The sequence below is a fragment of the Dinoponera quadriceps genome, unplaced genomic scaffold, assembly GCF_001313825.1.
Source record: "Dinoponera quadriceps isolate SergipeBrazil2010 unplaced genomic scaffold, ASM131382v1 scaffold10866, whole genome shotgun sequence".
NCBI lineage: Eukaryota > Metazoa > Arthropoda > Insecta > Hymenoptera > Formicidae > Dinoponera > Dinoponera quadriceps.
The window spans coordinates 1-22,332 of NW_014564648.1; the positions used below are offsets into that span (position 1 = coordinate 1).

The window sequence follows — 22,332 nt, forward strand, 5'->3', positions numbered from 1 at the left end:
ACAATAGTATCTCTTTGTGAGCCACGTTTACATGATTTTAAATTTATGTTTCAATATGAGTCATAATTGAGTTTCTTGTCATTTATAATACAACTCTTATCACACACTGTACTATATTTGAAGATAAGGGAGCACTTCACATCTAAAATTCATACATGTGGTTATTGTAAAAACCAATAATCTTAAGAGCTCCACACTTATGCATATGTAACGAGAATTATATATTTAAAACGTATATATATATGTCCCACGTAGATATATATATCTTACAGGTCGCTTATATTTCCGTTTGATTACACAGAGCGTCGGCTTGGTCGATCAGTGTTCTCGCGCAGAGCACGGCCGTTTTCCTTCCAACTGACGAAACTACCGTCCGTCGAATCCGTCTGGGATACGCAGTGTATTCAGGATCACACCTCTGTATAATGTTTACTCAGCTCGAACTTATCGGTTCAGCTATCAGTTTGGCTATATCCCGTTTCTCCGGCGCACAATGCACTTCGCTGTCTTTCCCCGTCGCGGTGCACGTTTATTTACTATTGACATGTCTAATATCTCTCTCTCTCTCTCTCTCTCGAGTTCAATTGGAATCTGCGTGTCAAGGCCTGTGTCCACAAGAACTCCCGACTGATATACACGGGTCCGACCGAGTGTAAAGAGGGAGATCAATCAATCCGGCTGGCCTTCAGCTGGTCTCCAGCTGTCTCCAACCTGCTAAAGTCTGGGCCTCGCGCTGACGTGCGCGCTTCTTCCTCCTACGTGGATCGGCTCGGTGTCCCAATTCACTCGAAATCAGGCGGACTAACTCACCGACGCGCCGTCGCCGTTGTCGCTCACGCCGCCGGGGAATAGCTCACCTCTGATTGTTGACATTTCGCATTTGCGTGTGTCGTCGTCGGTAGAGGTGACGGAGACGATTGGCGACTTGACACATGGCTGTGAATCACGTACACACGGACATTTACACGCTCGGTTCCTCTACGCGACAGAGTTCGTATTTGCGCGTCACCTGATCGCCCTGTTATCAAAATGAATCAANGCGACTCGACACATGGCTGTGAATCACGTACACGCGGACATTTACACGCTCGGTTCCTCTACGCGACGGAGTTCGTATTTGCGCGTCACCTGATCGCCCTGTTATCAAAATGAATCAACCGCAACTTTTCGCGTCGCCTCTCGGGGATTCCTTTCCTTTCCTATCGCTCGATAAAGCCCGTCTCGGACGGTCGCGATGACGACACGGGTAGGATTTTACGCGTATGTATGAATGTGTGTATGTGTATATGTATGTATATATACGTGCGTATCGTATGCCCCTCGTCGATGCGCGNATTTTACGCGTATGTATGGATGTATGTATGTTTATATGTATGTATATATACGTGCGTATCGTATGCCCCTCGTCGATGCGCGTGCACACGTGTGCACGGTGCTGTGATGCGTGTGGGAGTGAACTGGGAGCGAACGCGGCAGCGGGAAGCTCGAAAGCCGCGCGCGTTGCGTTTTGTCAGGCGCGATTGATTTTGCAAGCAAGATCAAACGATGTTACGTCATGTTCTGCTGGAGCAAAAAAGGTAGGAGCGGAATTCAATGGGAGAAGGCGTATCGCATCCGACTGAATTTGCCGGATTAGTCTTCCGAGAAACAATCTGTGCGAGGTCTGTTATATAATAGGTCTGTCCCTTTTCACTGAACTGGCTGCACTAACTGATGCTGGTTCTCTTCCCTTCTTTCTTTCACCAAGCCNTATAATAGGTCTGTCCCTTTTCACTGAACTAACTGAGGCTGCACTAACTGATGCTGGTTCTCTTCCCTTCTTTCTTTCACCAAGCCTTATTTATATTGTATATCTGTCTCTTCTCAAGTTCTACAAGTGTGGTCACAGTCGTTTTCTGAACGGTTTGAGCACTTTTCGGCAGTTGCACGAACGCTCGCAATCGAGAATCACTGCTGCATGAACGCTCACAATCGATAATCGTTNATGTGTCCACAGTCGTTTTCTGAACGGTTTGGGCACTTTTCGGCAGTTGCACGAACACTCGCAATCGAGAATCACTGCTGCATGAACGCTCACAATCGATAATCGTTACTTTTATCGAAGATTTTGTTTTTGCACGTTGTGTAATGTGATCTCGTTTGCTGTTATTATTTATTACTGCGCAGGGTCTGAGCGGTGGTCGATTGTGAGCGTTTGTGTAGCTGTCCAAACTGTTTAAAAAACGACTGTATATTAATTCAACGAAAAAGAACAGATCTAATAAATCGTACAAACACCAATTATCAGTAACGATCACACATCAATGTTATAATTTTCCCCTCAACAATTGTTACATAACATACGCGTTATACTATATTTACATTGTTGAGTGGGAAATTATAACGTAGATGTTATGTCACTGTTAATTAGTGTTTACTGGGTCGGAATCGGATGTCGGAACGCAGCCGACGGTCTAATGAGAGAATTTATTTTTCGAAAACACGTTCTCATTGCACCACCGGCTGTGTTCCGACATTCAATAGTTACGACATACGATATTGCATNAAATCGGATGTCGGAACGCAGCCGACGGTCCAATGAGAGAATTTATTTTTCGAAAACACGTTCTCATTGGACCACCGGCTGTGTTCCGACATTCAATAGTTACGACATACGATATTGCATAACAGGCCTAAAAGAAGTTTTGTCACATATCGTAGAATTGTTTAAAAATTGATTTAAGTTAACATTTGATTATATCAATTGTACAAAAAATATTTATGCATTTTAGTGTTTCCTGCGTTTGTAAGTGCATTTTCTCTGTGCTACATTAACGATATTTGTTGATTTTTACTTTCTAGTGTTTTGTGTTTGTGTAATGTAATCAGTTACAGCATGAAGTAACATTATTAAGCGAGAAAATATTTCGCAAAAGAATGATTGGTCTTATATTTACCAAGGAATACCTTCGAAAGGTAGTAGGTTTCAGGATTCACTCACCGAATTTGATATACGGGTATACATAGGATATCCTGAAAATTGAATTTTTAAATCGAAACAATTGCGTAGTTTATTACGAAATACTTAAAAATCCATGATCACCGTTATTCTAATTACGTATGGATAACAAAAAAATCATGACAAAATCTACAACAAGTTAAAATATTTACTAACATTTTTTTTCCTTTGTAAGATCAGCCTCCTATAAATTCTGCCAGTACGAAGATTACAAATTCGTCAAGATTACAGCGACATTCGTGGTAAGATGAAAAATCCACTCGTTAAATCGCGTCGACTTATTATAAACTTGCAAAACAGTTATTCTGTCTTATGTAAAAGCTAAAACATATCACACTCGATACTGTACAAGATTCACATGGAATGTTTACAAATATTATGGTTTTTATGAGGACAGACATGTCGACATCCCGTTTACTCCCGAGAAACGTTGAGAAAACCTACACCCGAGTGTTTAAGTATTGAGAAACCGTTGCGAGCGTTCGCACACGTTCAGATGAAGTGCACATAATGCAACTTCATCGTTCTATTTAAAAATAAACGTATTTTACTCATGATATAATTAGCATGACTGAGCCAATTTCTAGATGGAGAATTTCCAATATGTGTATGCCATTAGATTGTACATTATTATGTATTTTGATATTAACTTCCATGTGTTTGTGATTTCGCATCAGGAGCACAGTTTTGCGCCCAATACTGGCGGTTTTACTGTACGATCCATTCTTTTCTGCTGCTGCTCAATCAGCCGTTGTTCTCTCTCCCTCCTTTTTTGCTCTCGCAGCGCTTTGGTAGGGTCGCCGAATTCTTCCATAGTGTCCACTTCCCAGCCAGTAGCGTTCTCTTCCCATTCACCTAATTCATTCTGTACATGACCCAACATGAATTTTTGAATTATGTTCGAAAACAAGATCTAAATTATCCGAATTTTTAAGTATAAACTTACAGTTGGGACAGGATCCATGGCTATGAATTTTGTGGTGTTACGAGATAAGCCATCCATGTGTTTATCCTTTATCAGGATTTTTGTTTGTCTAGTGATTTTTGGGGTCATATCCTACATAAAGTTCAAAGGTCGTATTTCTAGCTTATCAAGATAACAGTGTTATTAAGAATTACCTCAAAAAAGTTGAGCTGCTCTTCAGTGGATGTTTCCAGGGGTTTGTTTACTTGCTGACGATACTGCTCTATTTTTGCTTGTATCGTATTAACTGGTTTGTCAGGTATCACGACGACTGGATTTTCCTCCCATTTGTCCCACTGTTCTAATTCCTGAAAGAAATTTCCGATTAGCTGAATCCTAAAAAAAAATTACCAAGAAATTAAAACAACAAAAATCTAAAAAATTGAACCCTTTTCTTTTCTTTAAAAAAATCATAATCTATTTACTTTTATATCATCATCTCAATTCTTGTCATTAAAAAACTGATTATCGCCAAGATATGCGAGAAGTGTAGCCAACTCACCGTTGAATTATTTAAAACATTAGGTACCACGCCGACCGTGGATAGAGGTACGGAGTCGCAGGAGGATCTTCTTCGGCGGCGAAGGCAGCACATCGCCCTCTTAAATATGCCGAAGAGCAACACGAACAGGGCCTTGAGCCGATTTATCAGAAACTCCACAGCCATTTTCGAAGGAGAGCTAACCTCTCCCTCGAGCCGGAGGAGAGCTAACCTCTCCTGGGAGCAGGTATTTACGTGGTTATCGGGCGCGAGTGCGAAATCGGCGATCCATTCTGCGAGTCGAGTCGGTGCGATTACAAATTACATCGTTTCACGATTTTCTCGTTCGAGTTACGTCTTCTTCAACGAAAAGAATTAAATTTCAGTCCGCTATCTTACAGACGCACATAACCTGTAGGCTCTCGCGACGATCGCGCCATCTGTCGGCGAATATCGCTCGGGTATCGACGGGGATCGAACGATCTCGATTCTTAAACTTCGATTATTGAAACTGACGACGAATGAGAAGGCAAATGGCGGGCAACGCACCCAGGTCTTAACGCAGTGGCAATATTTTATTGCTTTAAATCGTTACAGGTACAGGTATAAACCTAAAATATCTGAATGTCTATTATGGTAGAATTGATCTTCCGTCGGATTGTATTATAAGTTCGCTGTCAAAGCTACGTCAAGCTTAATATGACGGGCGGAACGACCGTTCTCAAAGCAGAAGCGCCAAAATACACAATCGAGTCTCTTAATTGTCAATCCGTTTTATTCCTTACACTTCTGCTGGCAACTGTCGATCCGGTACATGTCGTTATATAACTTTGATGGTACTTAATGATACGTTCTACCGAATCTACTGTCATCGATAAACATAGACTGTAGGATTATTCAGTAACTTTCAAGTCGGCAAGGTCGTCGTTATCGTTTCGTTGTCGTTATGTAGCTCTTTCCACTATATATTATACCTGCGCAGAGACAACGTTACGATAAACGACTGTCGTTACAACTGTCGTTATAAATCACAGAATAGGCCTGCTGGAGACAGCGAGAGAATGAGTGTAATTGTTATCTGTGCAGTGGGATTACGTGCGAGACAGTCGAAATTTACGAAGGGATTCGGTAACGAATGAGACATTACGCCCGTGTACACTTCTCACGTCTGATGTTGCGGTCGAAAAGGCACTTCTCGTTCGTGTTGCATTTCACTCCGTTGCAGTAAACGGCTTGCTCTGCAGCGAAAATGGCAGTTTGGCGATCGAAAGACTCGGTAATTTCACAATTTATCTACTTCATGTATACGCTTTTGTATTCAAGGTGACTTTCACCAAAGTCTGATTGAGCTAATCGACGATTTAAAATTGCTGTCACACAGAGAGAAAAAATATCTAAAGAATAAAAAATTTGGTGCATACTAACAAACGTAGTTGAAGTTTGGGGCGATTTTCGAGCGAAAACTTAAAACAAATTATTTTTCAAGTTTAACCTCGGTAAGAAAACAAAGATATGCACAAAACAATAAAATTGTACAAAACGTGTCAATATTAACATAAATAAACAAGAAAAACGAAAAAGATTGCTCGCGTGCGGAAATTAACACAAATTAAAATTGTATATTCTATTTGAATACAAACATTTTTTTATGTAGATTTATCAAATAAATATATTATTAGTATCACCGATTAAATATTTTTTACTTTTTAGATTTTTCTCTCAGTGCAGTCAATTGTTACCTGCTCTATTTTTTGCTCTATTTTTTGCCAACACAGACATATTAATTTTCCACTTATTGTTGAGCAAGTTACAGAATTTGACGAAAGTCATCTTCGTAACTTGCGATGTATCGTTTATGTTTAAACTATGATTTATCTTTTTTTTTGCGCAAAATTTAAATGTTTCCTTTTCTTGGGTGGAAGTACCGCTCGAGATTCGTTGTAATTGAAAAATCGAGCGTCATGCGAAAGTTTCATACGTACGGTTCGACCCCTTGTATCCGCTGCCAGTGCTGACGACGCTAGGTTCGGCGCATGACGTGTAGCCGCATTTGTTCGTGCAGCACTTCTGATTCAGAGGACACTGCGAATCACTCATACATCTGGTGCCGCAATTGCTCACGGTGTTTTTCAACGGGCAATTGCCGCTTTTATCTGACGATAAACGATAAATGATAATTGCGTTGTGACGACGAGGATCAATTGATTATGCAGATTCATTTTTATCACCCGTTATTTCTTATATAAGCGTAATTAAACTATTTGCTTACAAGTCACCTGAGCATACGCGCTGGTTACCAGCAGAACCAGCAGCACCACTATGAGGAGCGAGATATTTCCTGCAAAATCAAGTGTTAGTTCCAATATACGTGGTTATAAAAACAATTCTATCTGTAAAACGGAGACTCCTTGACGCGTTGGAAACACACTCGTCGTAAAACAATAACTTTTCGCATCTACTTCGTAGCTTGAGATGTATCTTATCTTTACACTACGATTTGTCTACTTTTCTTGCGCAAAACTCTCTACTCCTTTTATCCCGAGTGGAAATATCGCGCGAGTTTAGATGGGATGTAAATTTGCAAAATCAATGTTTACAATTTCCGATAATTTATAATGGGACAATATTGCATATTTGTGCCGCGATAACTGCGCGATATTTTGTAATCGTAAATACTGACACACTGAAGAATCTTGGAATTAGTATTACAAAAATAAAGTACACATTTTGGCACACGTTTCGGTACACGTTTCGGTGACAAAATTATTAAGAAATTGTTACCGATTTTTCTCCATGCACCAAGACCATGTGACCAAGACGCATGCTAATGACGTTGTTTGGAAATTACACGGTGCACTTACGGTTGCGTAAGGAAGCGCGTAATATCGATCGCGGCGTTCAAGGCTGCACGCTTCAATACTTACGGTTCATTTTGCAAGTCGCTCTCGAATAACTCACTAAAACTCCGGCTTCGATGTAGCTTCTAGCGCACGAGGATAAGAGCACCGGCTCTTAAATCCTTTCCACCACCACCGTGACGATGATTGAGTAAGGCGAAAGGAGAGGAATAGCGAGGAATATAGCGAATAATAAACCACGATTACTTTGGCTGTACTGTTTAATAACACGCGATGATCCGGGAAAACGGTTTTTCCCAGATATATCGATACGACTTTCTTTTAAACCGTCACGGTTCCTCACATGTCGCGCACCGCTACTTAAGAGATATCAGCGAGAGGCATGTGCGCGAGATTACTCGCCGCTCTACAATCCAGCCACGTAACTGCGTTTATTCGCTACCCGTGACACTCGTTCTTTTCGTACGGACACCCCACCCTCTTCTACTTCAGCGCAAAACGATCCGTTCTCCGAGAGTACCGGTTTATTTCATTACACATTCTTGTAACGGTACGATAATCTTTATAATGAACAAGCGAGCGGGATTGCCGATTCTTTCGTTGGTTAAAATCTACAATTAGTCGCTCGTACGTCCTATTCAAATCGCGACAAATGTCTTCGTTTTAATGCTGCCTCCGTGCAACCTTGGCCTTTGCCAATGTTCTCTTAGAGTTATCAATAAGTGCCGATACATTATTATCATTACGTCTCGACGTAAATGTGCGCGGACACTTCGATAACCTCGTCTATGATTTGATCGATGCAATCTTTATTGATTTTAGTCGTTAATATTTTGGTAATTCGATTTCGAGCAGATTGGAATTACCGATCAATTTCTCTAGCGACAAAGAAACTCTGAAAGAATTCGCACGCTGATAAGACGAAGCAGGATGCAGTGTTTAGTCCAAGACGTATATTTCATAGAAAAGTATATAAATATATTGTTGGCACTAGAAGTAGCATGGCACAAATATCGAATATTCGTCGATCTCGATCAAGGTGAGAAGTAAGGGATATAAAACTCGCTTTATTACCGCTGCGCAGACGCAATTTTTGCGCAATGAATGGCAGCGCTGGGTTAATTATACGCACAGAGTGTGTAAGAATGATTAGATCAGTAGCTTCTTAGTAATCATATCCGAAACGCGGCGCAACCGGTTCAACTGGAATTTCGACAGATTCCACCACTTCAATGTCCGGCTTTTGGCAAGCTAGGGCTCCGCATCGGTTTTTGCAACACTTCAGGTTGCCTCTACAATCGCCGTCGCTTCTGCAGGTCGACGTGCACACCCATCTGCCTGTCGGTACCGACGGGCAAGTTCCTGGTTTCTCTGCGGAGAGAATGATTCGAAATTTTCTTGTATATAAATCGATAAACCCGCGACAAAGTTGATATTTCGTTTTTCTTTGCTTTTTTTACGAAGACTGTTACAGCGTTCCATCAGACAGATTTCGATATGTTTTCAAGGACCATCTCGCGCTTAAAGTCGATTCGCGCGATTAAACATTTTCATAGAGAATTTAAAGTAGACTTTCTTATCCTCGAAGGATATTTCTGAAACGGAGAAAAATAATTCAGAGGGACGACAAATTTTATGCTGCCGTAGCAAATAAATAAATACACGAGTGTTTTCTAGGTACCGCCCAATATTTTAAGAGTTAATTTTTAAGATTTAAAAGGTCATTTTATGAAGAAATGAACATATGTTTGTGTGAACTCTTTTTTATGAAATGACTTCAAGAATCAACTCTTAAAATATTAGGCTGTGCTTAAGAAACATTTATATATTTATTTATTTTCTAGTAAATATGCATCACCTCTCTAAATTATTTTTCCCCGTGCATTTAATATTTTTTCTCGTTTCAGGATAAGTCTATAAACACGTGTATTTTTTATAAAGTTTTAACTTTGTGTGATTGAAAATTAATCAGTTACGCGATCGTTGTCGTTTCAGATCGAACAGTTTGACGTGACGACGAAGGATTTCTTACCTGGTTGGTTAGGTCGGGCCATCGTGACAGGCATGGAGCATATGGAACCGCCGCATTGGGTCGGGCAACATTTGCCGAGTCCATCGCAGTGTGAGTCAACGAAACAGGAATGTCCGCAGAATTGCACAGGTAAGGCGGGTGGGCACGATCCTTGCTTAGTGGGATATCTATTTTGGCCCGCCGCGACAGAGATCGCCGCCACAAAAATTAGACACACGATCAGCAGCTTCATTCTTTCGTCGTCTCCGGGAGCCGCTCGGGATCTCGTTATTCAGAGGCTTTGCATACGATAAATATTTCATTACATTAGTATAAGCATACAGGTGGAATATAAAATAAAACCTGTTTATTCAGCGGTAAGAATATCTATTGCGTATATCAAATAACGCTCGCCAAATGTCGCGACTCGATCATTTTTAATTAATATCGTTGGGGATTATTTGGAGAGTAATATGTTAGATTAATAACGATCAATCACACGATACATAATTTACGTAACGGCGAAGAAAGACACACATTCCGGTTATTTTCACTTCTCAAATACGGAAAGTCGAATCGGGTCGGATCGAACGATGACAAATAATATATTTTTACGAAATATATCGCGAGATGCAAGATCATTCGCGTTTTTTCACTCGTGTATCTCAACTTCTTTCTCTTATCTCCGACTGATTCTTGCGTTTCACTATTTCGCAACGCGTGCAACATCGCTGCATTCGTGCAACAGTCACGCGGAAGGACAGCGAGTTTTTTTTCGCACGGCACTTGAAACGCGCTTGAATATTTGCTGCTATTTGTTTATGTCATACTTTGTTAACGTGGTAAGTAGTAGCCGGTATAGTAACAGTGGTGATCGATGCTTTGTCGTTTTTGCCGCTCAACAGAACGGCACCTCTGATATATACGCCCATCGTCGTCAGCTTCGTTTTTCCCCTTCCACGACGATCGTTAAATGCTTCCCCATTCACGTAACTTTACATGACGCACTTTACATGACCAAAATATCTGATATAATTAATATTTATTCTAGAGTTGCGTGTGTTTTTTTTCTTTTTTTTTTTCTTATAAACGTAGCTTCCTTCGTATAGCAATAATCCAAATTTTTTTACTCAGGAGCGTTATCAATATTTTTCCATCAAAAATGATAGATAATATATAAATGATTATTTATATTTTTTATGCAATTTGGAGGCGATATTTTAGAAATTTACATATATTTAAATATGTGAAAATATCAATTTTTTACGAAGTGAAAATGATTCATTTTTTTTTAATACGATTGTAACGGACAAATTTTTTGAACGTAACCGTTGTCGCCACAGACTTTATCTCTGTATTCGACGAGCCAGATATGATTTCGAGCACGGCCGCGTATTATAATCAGAAGGTGGTGGCAAACCGCAACTCTGATTGGAATTCTAATTAACAAGAAAGTCCCAATTCGGCCGGAAGGAAAGAAGTGCGGTTTACCGGTCTAAATGTTTGGAATTTTACGCGAACTTTCCGTTAACGTCATTTTGACTTTCAAGGTATCAAATTTGTCCAAAAAACAAGGTTTTCTTTCTCTTTTGTTTTTCTAAACGCGATGTTCGTTGCGAATATATCGAAAGAGGCGGTGTACCACATCAGCTCGTTTAACATCAATGGGTCATAATAGCTTATCCCGCGTATGAAGACATAAATTCAAATTAATCAACGTCGTTGTTCCTCTCAGCTTGTTATCGCCGCATCTCGTGAGTCGTAACGAAAATGCGTGGAGAAATTAAGGAACGCTATTGGATATGTATTTTTTTCTTCGTGCTATTTTATCTCTTTCGCTACATACATAAATATATATAAAATAAAGTCACATCGGCGGGAATAATAAAAAAGTGGTATAAAACATTCGCGATTCACGCGTTGGTCTTAAAATTAAAGATAAATGCGTTCTTGGTACTTTAAAAGTTTCGCTGATTGCGAATGTAGCGCGATATATTCTTGGAAATTGAATCCAACTAACTTTGCCAGCTGAGATGTCGCGGTATTTTTTTTAAATTAGCTTTTGTACGAGCTAATCGAATTAACACCGCTGCTTTTGTACGAATAACATTACGAGGCGAGTGGATTCGTATACTTCTGAAGTTTTGCAAATTAACCTTATCTCTGAAAACGAGTATAGGAGCGATAGTAATTATATACTAATATCGTCAGCCACGCAAGAATATCTCCTTCGGCATATCTAAACTACGTGACGTATAATTACTGAGTACGAGTACGATATACACAGATAAATCTCAGTGATTAATGTTAATTGTGATCTGAGTTTAATTATTAATATTACGAAAGTTCAGTCGTCGCTTAATGCGCAAAAAAGGAAAACGCGTTACACAACGTACACACAAGAAGTTCTCTTGAGAGATACTTGCGCTCGCGCTGATTTCCGGTTCCTACTTCTTAGTCGTGACTGCAACAGACAATGGAGAACTCATTAAACACAAATCTTAAGGTAGCTTACGACTGCGAAATTACGAAATACGCATAATTCTACTTTGATATCGCGACATATTTATGTATATACGTACAGATTGCAAAATCAAATAAAAAAATTAAGCATTACATAGCTTTGGGAAAATCATTGAAATTCACATTACGGCCGAAATTTTTATCTTACTCGCGATTTCAATGGTTCCTCATACTGTTCGAATAATTTCTTTCATTTATAATTGACTTTTAATCTAAGAAGACTTATTTATTTTATTGCTTTTATTAATTTTGTTCGAATGATTCGATTAGTCGGTATGCACGACCGCATCAACCGCAATCAACCGCTCGGTTTTTTCAAACGGTCTAATGATCGGCCGAACAAGGATCTTTCACTTCACAGACTCGCTATTTCGAGAATACACACGTGTATGATGTCACTGAAATCCTTCTGAATCGCGATTCCGTGAAAAATTTCTTTAGTCCTTTTGCGAACGATCTTTCTCTTCAGAAGATCATTTCAGAGAATCATTGAAGTCTTCCGCAATAGGTCAGTGATTCATCTCGCTCGAGAGTCCACGTGCGATTCGATGTCCGACGCTTATCTAGACTTGCGAATCTACCTGGACGAGAGCGGATCCGGCTTGTATGAGAACACTTAGTCTTACTCATTTTACTCATTAACCCTCCGTTAGTCGCAATACTTTTCATCCATGAATGGTCGCAATATATCTTACAGATACGCTAATATTTTCATTGTTTTCCTTTGCTTCTTGAAACAATTTTTTCTCTCATTAGCACTTAGCACTCGTTAGCTAATAAAATCAGATACTAGAACACGTAAAAAACAATAAAGAACAAAAAGAATGAAGAAAAATTGACAAGGACGAGTTCGACTTACAGACCGTATAGCAATGACGATACGTTATAGCCGGAACGTCTGTTGGATATTGTGACTAACGAAAAGTTAATAACAACGACCGTGGATTAATCGCTCATTAACATCGTGAATTTCATTTAGCTTCAATGTCTCTCTCTCTCTCTCTCTCTTTCTTTCTTTTTTTTTTCTATCTATCTCTCTTGTTCTTTTATATTATAAAATCTAAATGATAAAAGTATAAGAGAAAGTGAGGAAATAGAAAAACATTGTGTTGCAATTATTTCCAACGTTAATTATACCCCACGTTAATTATCAATGATTTTACACTCTTGATTTTATATCTCTTTATCGAATCAATCGCGTTAACACGTTGATTGCCACGGGTCCATTAGTAACCGATATTACCGCGCTTCATTAATTTATGAGATATAACCGATTGCATGTAACAAATTAAATATATAGTCGATAGGGAATCAACGTACACGGAGAGAAAAGATTGGCCGAATTAACGTGACGAAGAACAAACAAAATATGTCTTACAATATCAATCAAATCCGGTTATAAAGGTCACAAAGTCTGTTTCCTTCAACCAAAACACGCTTCGTTAGTTCATTTTAGTTCATTTTATCACGTTAATTAAATTAAGCTGAATTAAATTCAACGTTAGTTAAATTCAACCCATTTTTTCCTCTTTGTACGTTCCATAACTTGTTTCATTGATTCCCTTTCGGCTGTACATATTTAAATAAACTCTTCTTCTATGTATCGTGAATTGCACCGTGTCTACGGTGATTCAAAGTTCCTAGCACCGAGATAAACGATGAAGATCAGCGTGGCAGCCAACGTGTTAATAATAATGCGTTCCTGGTCGCACCAGACACCTTGTGTCCGTGCGAAATTATTCAACACGAGAAGTCGTACCTCTCGGCGGTACAGGCGGCGCGGGCAGTTTCTTTGGTATGGCACCAAGGACCTTGACGGAGTCGTGACCCATATTAACAGCGAGGTTCATGTATTCCGGCATTCTGCTGCTCTCGCCGGCCTCAATATGCACGTTCGCCGAGCCCGCCGGCTTATCTGTCTGCTCGTATTTCATCGTGGTGTCCTGCTCGCTGCGAGCAACGAGTGCGGCGGAATCGACCTCGTCGGTGACAACCGATTGCGCGAACACCGGCGTTCTCGTCCTCGAGGTGTCAGGAAGACACACTTCGGCGACCTCGTCGGCATCATCGCGATGTTCTCTCGCGATGTCCTCGTTCCTCGCGCAAGCGGCATCAACGTACGTCGATTCATGGCTCGTCTCGCTCGGGACAGATGTTCCCAAAGGGAAACTCGACGTAGACGCAGGCTCGATGTTCGTGTAACTATTGTTGCCGATGTGTCTCGTCACCTCGGCCTCGTCCAGCTGGTTCGACGGGACGACGACGTTCTGGGCGAAGTCGAGACACTTGGAGAATTCACACGGCGAACTCGGTGTGGCCGGTTCTCGCGGAGAGCCGTCCGCTTTGAACGCTGCAAGAGAATCGAATGATGAATTATTCATCTCGAGATATTTAGCGGCGGAGTGTTTGAAGGAACCACGTCTCGGCTCTTCGAGAGTCCTTCAGACTCCGCTGCGTCTCGTTCGGCGTGTAGTGTTCGTGCAATTGTTGAATGGCGTTACCGTGAACAGGTAATCCCGACGGTGGGAACGCGATATAGTACTCATTGTCGTCGGCCTGAGACGGCGATTGCGCTACTCGGAACTCGAGGTCGCGCGCGATGGAGACACTCGGCGACGGGGAATATCCGGGTGCAGGTGAATACCTGCCCGTGAACGGTTTAGGCGTCGGTGGTATCTCGTAGGACGTCATGCCGGCTTTCTCGTCCCTGAGATTTTGCAGCTGAAAGCAATTAGCACGTAAATATGACTATGAAATATGTGAATCTTATTCTGCCGATATTATCCTTCGCCTTTTTTTAAATGTAGAAGAAAAACATTTCGAAAAAAGACTTTAGAGTTAATGCGATAATGAAAGTCGCGCGTTTGGCTAAATTAATGATCTATAATTATATGATACGTTAGACATACTCTTCTCTCTTCGGAGTCGGAATGGGTTCCGCTGTCGCCCAAGCTCGTGCCGCTGCAGCCGCTGACGGTGCTCATTCTACCGGATGAGGACGAACCTGAAGAATAGGATTTACCATGAAAATTGCATGCAAATACCTAAAACACGAAGGGAACATTAGATATATTTCAGATATTCTAAACGGATATCTGTTACCTTTATTCTCAAGATCATATAAGAGTAAGCTCTTGATGGTATATTTAATATAATATTTAATACGATATATATTTTATACAATATTTGATACACAATTATTTTTACTCTGTTTAATTAATTATACTTACTGGAGACACTACGAAGACTTAAGCTACTGACAGGTCGGCGATCGGCTAAACCACCATTGACGCTTTCGGGCTTGCCCGAAGGCGAGTCGACGGCAACGCTGGCGGATTCCTTGTCTGTAACAAAAGTTGGTCGGATGTGTCAGTTGTTATTTCACTTTGGCGTCCGATCGGTTGAAAATAATCAGATAAATCTACTTGGCATATCTTGTGACACTTGTAATGCACTTGCCTTTCTTCCCTTTGGAGAAAAACTTTCGTATTTTGTCGAAGGGCGTCGCGGTCTTCATCTCCTCTTTCATCTTCTTCTGTATCCTATCGTATTCCTCCCGCATCGCCATGAGCTGCCGTTGCTTGTCCTTGAAGCTCTGCTGCACGTCGTTGCGCTTCTGCCAGTTCTCGACGAGCCTTTCCACCTCGGAGATCGTGAAGACGTTGTTCTTGAAATCGTTTATGATCTCCAGCAGCTCGTCCTGAGGACCCGACGGTTCTCTGGACTTTGTGCTGCTGTTGGACGACGTTCTGCCATAGGGAGGAGGCTGGCTAACTTTTTGACCGGAATTATCCTCCCGTACCGTCGTAGAACCTTGATGATACTCCAGACGAGTGCACTGCGTAGGTGTGCCTGTTCGAGATTGCAGCTTCGTCGAGTTCGTAGTTGACATTTTCGCACCTGTGTATGTATATAATTTATCTTATTAGAAATTTATGAGGCATTACTCAACGATATACATCGCGAAAATTATAAAGTTATTTGATGATTTGAATATCAAAGGGAAATTGAATGTTATAAAATAATGTATAGCATTAATGTGTTACGATATAGAGAATGTTAGATTAATTGATAAATAACGTAGCAGTGTTCTCGGGTGCTCTTCGCCAGCTAAAAGTCACGTGACCTCGGGAACAATAACTCACGTACGTATTCAATTACTCAACTATCAAAATCGTCCTTGACACGGAGGTAAACGGGTCGGGAGATATCGCGCGCGATTTTCGATTCTTCCAAATCGATCGAAACACACGTAAGACGCGTTATATTATTTTGGGCGTGCAATCATTTTGTTGGGACCGTCTTGAGTAGTGGCAGTATTTTTGAATTGTGAAGGTAACTATCTCTTGTTTTTTTGGTTGGTTTAAAAGAAAAAAATACATTTTTTAAGCTTCTTTGTATTCAATTCGTTGACATCTATTTATATAATTAATCAGAAACAAGAAGATCCGACGGATGATAGTGCGAAGTTACAAATTTAGTCAGAACAAATATAGAGATTAATGGCACGTATTCATAACGTCTAGTTGGATTAAAAGTCAAACGAGGAAATTAATATATCGGGATCGCCATTGTACGCTGTAATGAGTAACGATTGTTCGTATAAAAGCTCTTAAACTCACCGGCAGGGTACATTTTCATGTAACCCTGGAAAGTGAGGTCCAGTCCATTCGAAGAGTTATAGGTCGTAGGAGTGGACGGTAATATTACTGGTGTAGGTGTTGGCACGACTGAGTAATTAGCAGTCAAGGAATTGCTCATGGTTGTGCTGGCGGTTGTCGTTTGTAAAGTCTGAATCAAAGTCGTTACTGGTCTCGCGATTGGCGGCACCAAGTAAGCCTCACTGAGGGGTCTTGGTCGACAGTAATCCTCGTTTTCGTTATTGGCTTCGTTCGCGCTAGCCGATGGGACGTCCGTTGCTGAGTCCTGATCTGTTTTAAAACAGCTTCATAGTACACTCGTTTTCAAAGCAGAGGGAATAATTCGAATAAATAATTTCTACAGGAAAAAATCTCATTTTCTGTAACTGAATAGGGGAACCAAATAAAAACTCAGTGACGAGAAATGATATCTCTATCGCAATTATGCGACATTCTTGTGAACATCAGCTGCGTTACTGCTTATAGCTGTACAACTCGGTTGAGACAGCTGAGAGAAATTTATTGGGTAGAAACCTCTTACAGGAATCTTCCTGTTTTTATAACCGGGTTTCGTTTTATGTGGTTCTCAGGCAACAAAGAAAATTTAGTTATCCTAACGGAGTTGTTTTTTGCGTGTACTTTAGTTTTTAGACAAGTGATGTGTGAGATTTTAAATGCTATGGAATTTAGAGGTCGGAATCTGATTTTGTATAATTAATTTTAAAGTTTTTTATTGCAGAAATTAATACGAGAGTATTGTTTCGTGATATTTCGATATCGTACCTGTTGGTCGATTCGTCGTCTCGCTCATGACTTTGAGGTAGCTGTACATGTTGGTGAACTCGTTTATTTGCTGGAGTTCCATCCACCGGGATCCCAAGTCACGCCCGAAACATGCAATACAGAGTAGATACGTTGGTTAATTCACCGGTCGCGCGAGATTGCACGATTCGAAGAGCGCGAAATTCGGACAACTACGGAAAATCGAGCTCAGCGAATTCGGCGCAAAAATTCGCGGGTTGACAGATGCAACGTCACACCGGTATTAGACGGTGCAGCGTCGCTATAGGCAAGCGTGTTTCTCTCCGAAATATTTCTATCTCTATTCTAAGGTTAGATCTAAGTAGCGTGTACGCGCGTGGCGTACGTCGGGACTTGAGAAAAGCGAAGAATAAAGTGGATCGCGGAAGTACCGATTGCGTGTTCGATAATTTGCGACGTCTGTCTAAAGGCGAGGTTTTTGTACCATGTAGCCCCGCAGCTGATGCGCCAGCCTCGTGTGTCCGCCCTGTTCCGCGAGATCGGCGGGAGTCAGCTCGGATACGTTACGCAGGTCGCACGCTAGCTCGCCGCCTGGACATTCCAGCAATTGCCATGCCAATTTCTCCAGGCCGAATCGCGCGGCGAAATGTAGCAATGTCGGGCTCTCTTCGGGACCTGAAATAATAAGTCATAAAATCGAAGATATCTCGGAGACCAGAACTTTTCTGTTGCCTTTTTCTTTCTACTAATACGCGAGTTCTCCCCGAATTAATCGAATTAAAATTGTACACTGTTAATGAAGCTGGATCACGTGTGTAATTTTCATCGAATCGTTAAATTAGGGACCACTTACTCGTGTGATTCTTATGGGTAGGCACCAAACCACTCGGCGTTGATAAGAGATTAAAGTGGGGTGGGATGTTCTTCTGAAACGCGTGGACCATCCAATTGTCCAACTGCTCCCTGTCGGTAGAACTGAAGCCGAAAGTCTGCAAGAAGGAAAACAATCTGAATGAACTATTCGTCGCTTTCTAATCCAGATTAAATAAACGTCTGACAATATATCTATTGTGGTTAGATATTTTTTATAAAATATATTTGACTATATTTTTATACTGAGGAAGAGAAAATGAGAGAGAAATCAGACTTGACTCCGTTTTCGTGGTAGTTCAAGATGAAAAATTAATTCGCGTAGAGATCCGCGAGTTAAATTACCTGGCACATGAATTCGAGAGGATTGTCGTGAGCCCTGAGGATCTGATCGAGTTCTCGGAGCCTGCTCTCGCACTTGACTTGCCTAACGCCAAGTGAACAACCGTTCTTGGATATTCTTACGCCGACTAGCATGGATACCTCGAGGCATCTTTCCGGTATCGAGAATTGCAGCGCGTAAGGATTCCTCCTCTTCACGTTACTTATATCGATCGCATCGCCGCAACGGTCGACGACCACCGAGACTTGATCTTCGGGAGTCAAGGGATCGTTCAACAAAACGATTATCCTGTTTTGTCCCTGAAGACAAATAAAATTTGTTATGTCGAATCCTCGTCGATATTTCGAAGAGTCACGTCTCTGTCGCATGTTTCAAAAGATCGCGAAGGACGTTACAGGAATAGAGACTGTCCTTTTATCAGTCGATCGCCTTGAATTAAATTTTTGGCAAAAGTACAAAGAAAAATGGACTTGTATATTAAAAGATCAGAGATGACAAGAAAAGGAAATAGAAGAGAAGAGAAAGAAGATAAGAAAGAGCAGATATGAAAAGGGGAACGATAGAGGAACCTTCTGCTTCGTTTTAACTCGAGAAGCTCACTCGAGTACTTCGAGTACCGCCATTATGTACTTACCAGCTTGACCTTCTTCGGATGCACGGAGAATGCAGTCTTGTCGGCCCTAAGCGCCGGCGGCGGCGCGGTGCCCAGAATGCCGACCGCCGCACCCAATAATTCGCCCACGAACGTCTCGTCCTGGTCCTTCACGAAAAACTTTCTCCACTGATCGTAACAGACCAAGCTGGACTTGTGACTGTCATTGACGTGGCTATCGTGAACACCCAGCATCATCGCCAACACCTTCTCGGCAAGCAGATGTCTAGTCAGATGAACTGCCTGCTCCGGACTAATACGGACGCGTTCCAACAGAACTGGACAGACGACGATGATCTGGAGACGGGAGGAACGGATCCTCTCTTCCGTTCTCGGGGCTATCGGTTCCTCGATCGCCACGTGATGCACTCTGAAGACGGAAACGCTACAAATCAGAGATGTACCTTCGTGATAGACGGGTCACGAATTTAAAATACTCATTACCTGTACGGTGGTCGCCCTTGCTGCCGACTGATTTGCTCGAAACATGCCGACAGGTAGTTGATCCACAATTTCGAAGCCTCGCTACCTTTGCTAGAGACGAAGAGAACGTCGTCTTTCGCGTGTCCGTCCCTTGACAAGGCCGTCGCCGAATGCGATCCTGAAATGAGATGAATCACTAAAAATTTTAAATACTTTGCTGAGCAATCCTCCCTCGCTTTCCTCCACCTTCTATCTGGCTTTCTGGGGTAGCGATGGAAATTGTGTGGATAGCTTTATGCTATCAAGTAGAGAAATATGGACGACGAGAATATTTTTCTATTTTTTAGAATAACGATAGGTGAATCATGTGAATAGTTTTATCAATCGGTCGACGTATTACTTCACATTTTTATCAAAGCCCGCCTTTTGCTCCTTTTTTCAGGAACGGGTGCACATGCGGCTAACAACTATGATTAAGTCTTATCGTATAGGGAATTCTGTTAAAAAAAAAAAATATATAAACTCTATCGTTGCTTTTATCCATGATGCCGATTGACTATTTCAAAATTTCGATCTCGACACGAATCGTTTCTTACGTGTCTTGCCGGCTAGAGGTTTTAATTTAATTATACTAATTAAATTTTATCACTGTCGTAATGAATATGTAATAGCGACGATGGTGTTGCTACAACAGCAAAATTATTTTTCTTTGTGTATATATTATATTCGTATATTATTATCGCGCGATACAATCGTTTTAAACAGTGACAATATTCTATAGTCTTAAGAGTACCTCAAAAGATATAATCTTAATGTAGTCTTAAGGATAATTATCATTTTTTCTGTTTTGTTAATTTTAAAGAGAAAAACACGCAACTTTTCTTTTTTTATTCTTGCTACGTTCATATGAAATTTATCGATATAACTAATTAGGACATTTATTTTTTGTTTTAGATCTATCAGAACTTGCGGCTACACGATGAGTGCGGTTTCGGTGGCCATAGATGTCGTACCGGAGGAGCCGGTTCAGGCCGAGCGGGGTCGGCTCGAAGGTAAGTTTACTGACTTTCCATGCTTTCGCATTAAAATCCTTGCGAAAATTGTGACGTATTTGTCGAGATAAAAATCATTAAATTCAAATGGTCGCAAAGAGTTAACTCCACGCATTTTTCTCGTCAAGCCTTTAATACCCCATGTATAATCAGCAACATTATATTTTTTGTTTCAGCCTTGTAGCAGAACGTGGCCGACCCTGAGTTCCCGATATTTTGGTGAATAAAAAACATAAGTATGACAAGTATGAGAGGTGGTGGATTTGTCGGTAGTGAGTGTTTGCGAATTTTCAGTAAAGTCAATACGATTTACCTACACTAAGAGAAAAGTATTTAGAATTTGTGACTATAATTGCATAGGGAAGTAATTATAGTTAAGAAAATCATTTTTGTAGTAAGCGCCACTATAGTTAATGTTAATTACTTTATGTGTATATTGTTATTATTATTTTTTGTTAGAACAACCAGAAATAAACAGTTTAATTGGCGCGGAAAATAATTATAATTTTAACGAAATTAACCATTTTTCTCTCAGTGTAGTTTATAGATATTTGTATGTTGGGTTTTGCATGTATATATTTATGTCGTCATGAATACACATCATAAATACACCGCTTGAAATAATCAGAAGGTCACTTTTAAATATCATGTTTTGTTACTTGTTAAATTTGGTTCACAATATAAAGTTATCCGACAGAACTGTTTATTTAATGAGACCTATCGTAATTATTTCGAGCAATATAAGATGCGCATCAGGATTGCACCACCGTACGTCGGATTCGCGATCACTTATTTCCTTCGTCATCAATTTTGCGATTGTCGCGATGTTCGTTTTCCTAAAAGCTTCATATGTAATCGGTTACAGTTTTATTTCAGTCTAAATTACTTCTGTACTCGATATTTATTGTTCCTTCCTAAAAATTAGAATTTACGCGAAATCCGAAGCACGTTTGTTGAAAGCGTAATCGTTTCCGCGAAACGGGATTACTTCTTTTTTTCATTCTTGATTTTATTAAAAGCGCCGTCGTTTTCAGTTTGCGACATTTTACATATGACTCGGAGCTCGCGCAGTATATTCTCATTCATGAAAAAAATATTGTAGTAAAAAATTGTCGCAAAATTTAATATAATGCTGGACCATATTATGACTAAAATTATGATGTGTGTTGTAATCTTTATCGATGTACATCATGTATACATATTACTAAAAATTAAGAATAATTTCGATAATAATTTCGGTATAATCCAACATTATAAACTTTTATAGTAATTTTTGTTACAATATTTTCCCCGTGTAATAATTTAATTATCGATTTAACTTCGATCATTAAACGCGTAAAGTATTATCGCGGTCGCGAGTGCAGTGAAGTGCAATCGACGTGGGACGACGTTTGCACACCTGGAGATTGGATGCTAAGGAGACTGAATACCTGGACATTGTTGGACATCGACGCGCAATGGTGAGCGTTGAAATTAAACGCTCGCAAAGAGCCACTCTACATAGTGCATGCTTACATGTAAATCGTATTGATTGCTGATGACAAAAGTCATCATGCGAAGTTTGCGCAATTGAGAGAATGCGAGATCCTTGAAGAAGACTTAGGAATTGAAAAGCCCGCGGCAGTGCGTATTTATAGTATCTAATATATTTAATTTAGTGTGACGCATACCGCGAAACACGCAATGTGCCTGGATATAATGAGTTTTGATGAAGTAATGTAGCAGATAACGTAACCATTTCGCACGCGATAACAA

The 22,332-nt window shown here is 40.6% G+C and overlaps 4 protein-coding genes across 15 annotated transcripts in view; all 4 read right to left on the reverse strand.

Moving 5' to 3' along the window:
- Window positions 1-3,019: 3,019 nt before the first annotated feature.
- LOC106751300 (receptor-binding cancer antigen expressed on SiSo cells-like) lies at window positions 3,020-4,902 on the reverse strand. Its single transcript, XM_014632171.1, has 4 exons — window positions 4,465-4,902; window positions 4,118-4,270; window positions 3,945-4,055; window positions 3,020-3,863 (listed from the first exon to the last, which is right to left on the reverse strand). The coding sequence occupies exons 1-4, from the start codon at window positions 4,627-4,629 to the stop codon at window positions 3,672-3,674; spliced, it is 621 nt and encodes a 206-aa protein (XP_014487657.1). The 5' UTR covers window positions 4,630-4,902; the 3' UTR covers window positions 3,020-3,671.
- Window positions 4,903-4,997: 95 nt separating this feature from the next.
- On the reverse strand, window positions 4,998-8,470 carry LOC106751304 (waprin-Thr1-like). The gene is made up of 4 exons (XM_014632181.1): window positions 7,368-8,470; window positions 6,713-6,781; window positions 6,426-6,596; window positions 4,998-5,681 (listed from the first exon to the last, which is right to left on the reverse strand). Exons 1-4 carry the CDS (start codon window positions 7,372-7,374, stop codon window positions 5,587-5,589), a joined length of 342 nt encoding a protein of 113 aa, XP_014487667.1. The 5' UTR covers window positions 7,375-8,470; the 3' UTR covers window positions 4,998-5,586.
- On the reverse strand, window positions 8,467-11,776 carry LOC106751303 (waprin-Phi1-like). Of its 5 annotated transcripts, none has more exons than XM_014632178.1 (3): window positions 11,709-11,776; window positions 9,334-9,611; window positions 8,467-8,672 (listed from the first exon to the last, which is right to left on the reverse strand). In XM_014632178.1, the coding sequence occupies exons 2-3, from the start codon at window positions 9,563-9,565 to the stop codon at window positions 8,467-8,469; spliced, it is 438 nt and encodes a 145-aa protein (XP_014487664.1). In that variant the 5' UTR covers window positions 9,566-9,611; window positions 11,709-11,776. The 5 variants fall into 5 exon arrangements, with proteins under 5 accessions (XP_014487664.1, XP_014487662.1, XP_014487666.1 ...); XM_014632176.1 differs by lacking the exon at window positions 11,709-11,776 and adding an exon at window positions 10,143-10,433; XM_014632180.1 differs by lacking the exon at window positions 11,709-11,776 and adding an exon at window positions 9,850-10,126.
- LOC106751295 (phosphoinositide 3-kinase adapter protein 1) overlaps window positions 10,582-22,332 on the reverse strand; it is a 75,128-nt gene continuing 63,377 nt past the window's right edge. For 7 of the 8 annotated variants that reach the window (XM_014632156.1, XM_014632158.1, XM_014632157.1 and 4 more), the window contains 13 exons: window positions 19,547-19,703; window positions 19,085-19,472; window positions 18,453-18,749; window positions 18,091-18,226; window positions 17,722-17,912; window positions 17,259-17,328; window positions 16,458-16,766; window positions 15,295-15,735; window positions 15,066-15,179; window positions 14,745-14,839; window positions 14,337-14,556; window positions 13,595-14,185; window positions 12,299-12,416 (listed from right to left, as the gene is read on the reverse strand). In XM_014632156.1, the coding sequence (XP_014487642.1) occupies window positions 12,322-12,416; window positions 13,595-14,185; window positions 14,337-14,556; window positions 14,745-14,839; window positions 15,066-15,179; window positions 15,295-15,735; window positions 16,458-16,766; window positions 17,259-17,328; window positions 17,722-17,912; window positions 18,091-18,226; window positions 18,453-18,749; window positions 19,085-19,472; window positions 19,547-19,703 (3,104 nt within the window). In that variant the 3' untranslated portion in view covers window positions 12,299-12,321. Of the gene's footprint in view, window positions 11,777-12,298; window positions 12,417-13,594; window positions 14,186-14,336; window positions 14,557-14,744; window positions 14,840-15,065; window positions 15,180-15,294; window positions 15,736-16,457; window positions 16,767-17,258; window positions 17,329-17,721; window positions 17,913-18,090; window positions 18,227-18,452; window positions 18,750-19,084; window positions 19,473-19,546; window positions 19,704-22,332 lie in introns of those variants that run through there. The other variant, XM_014632159.1, reaches the window with a different exon arrangement.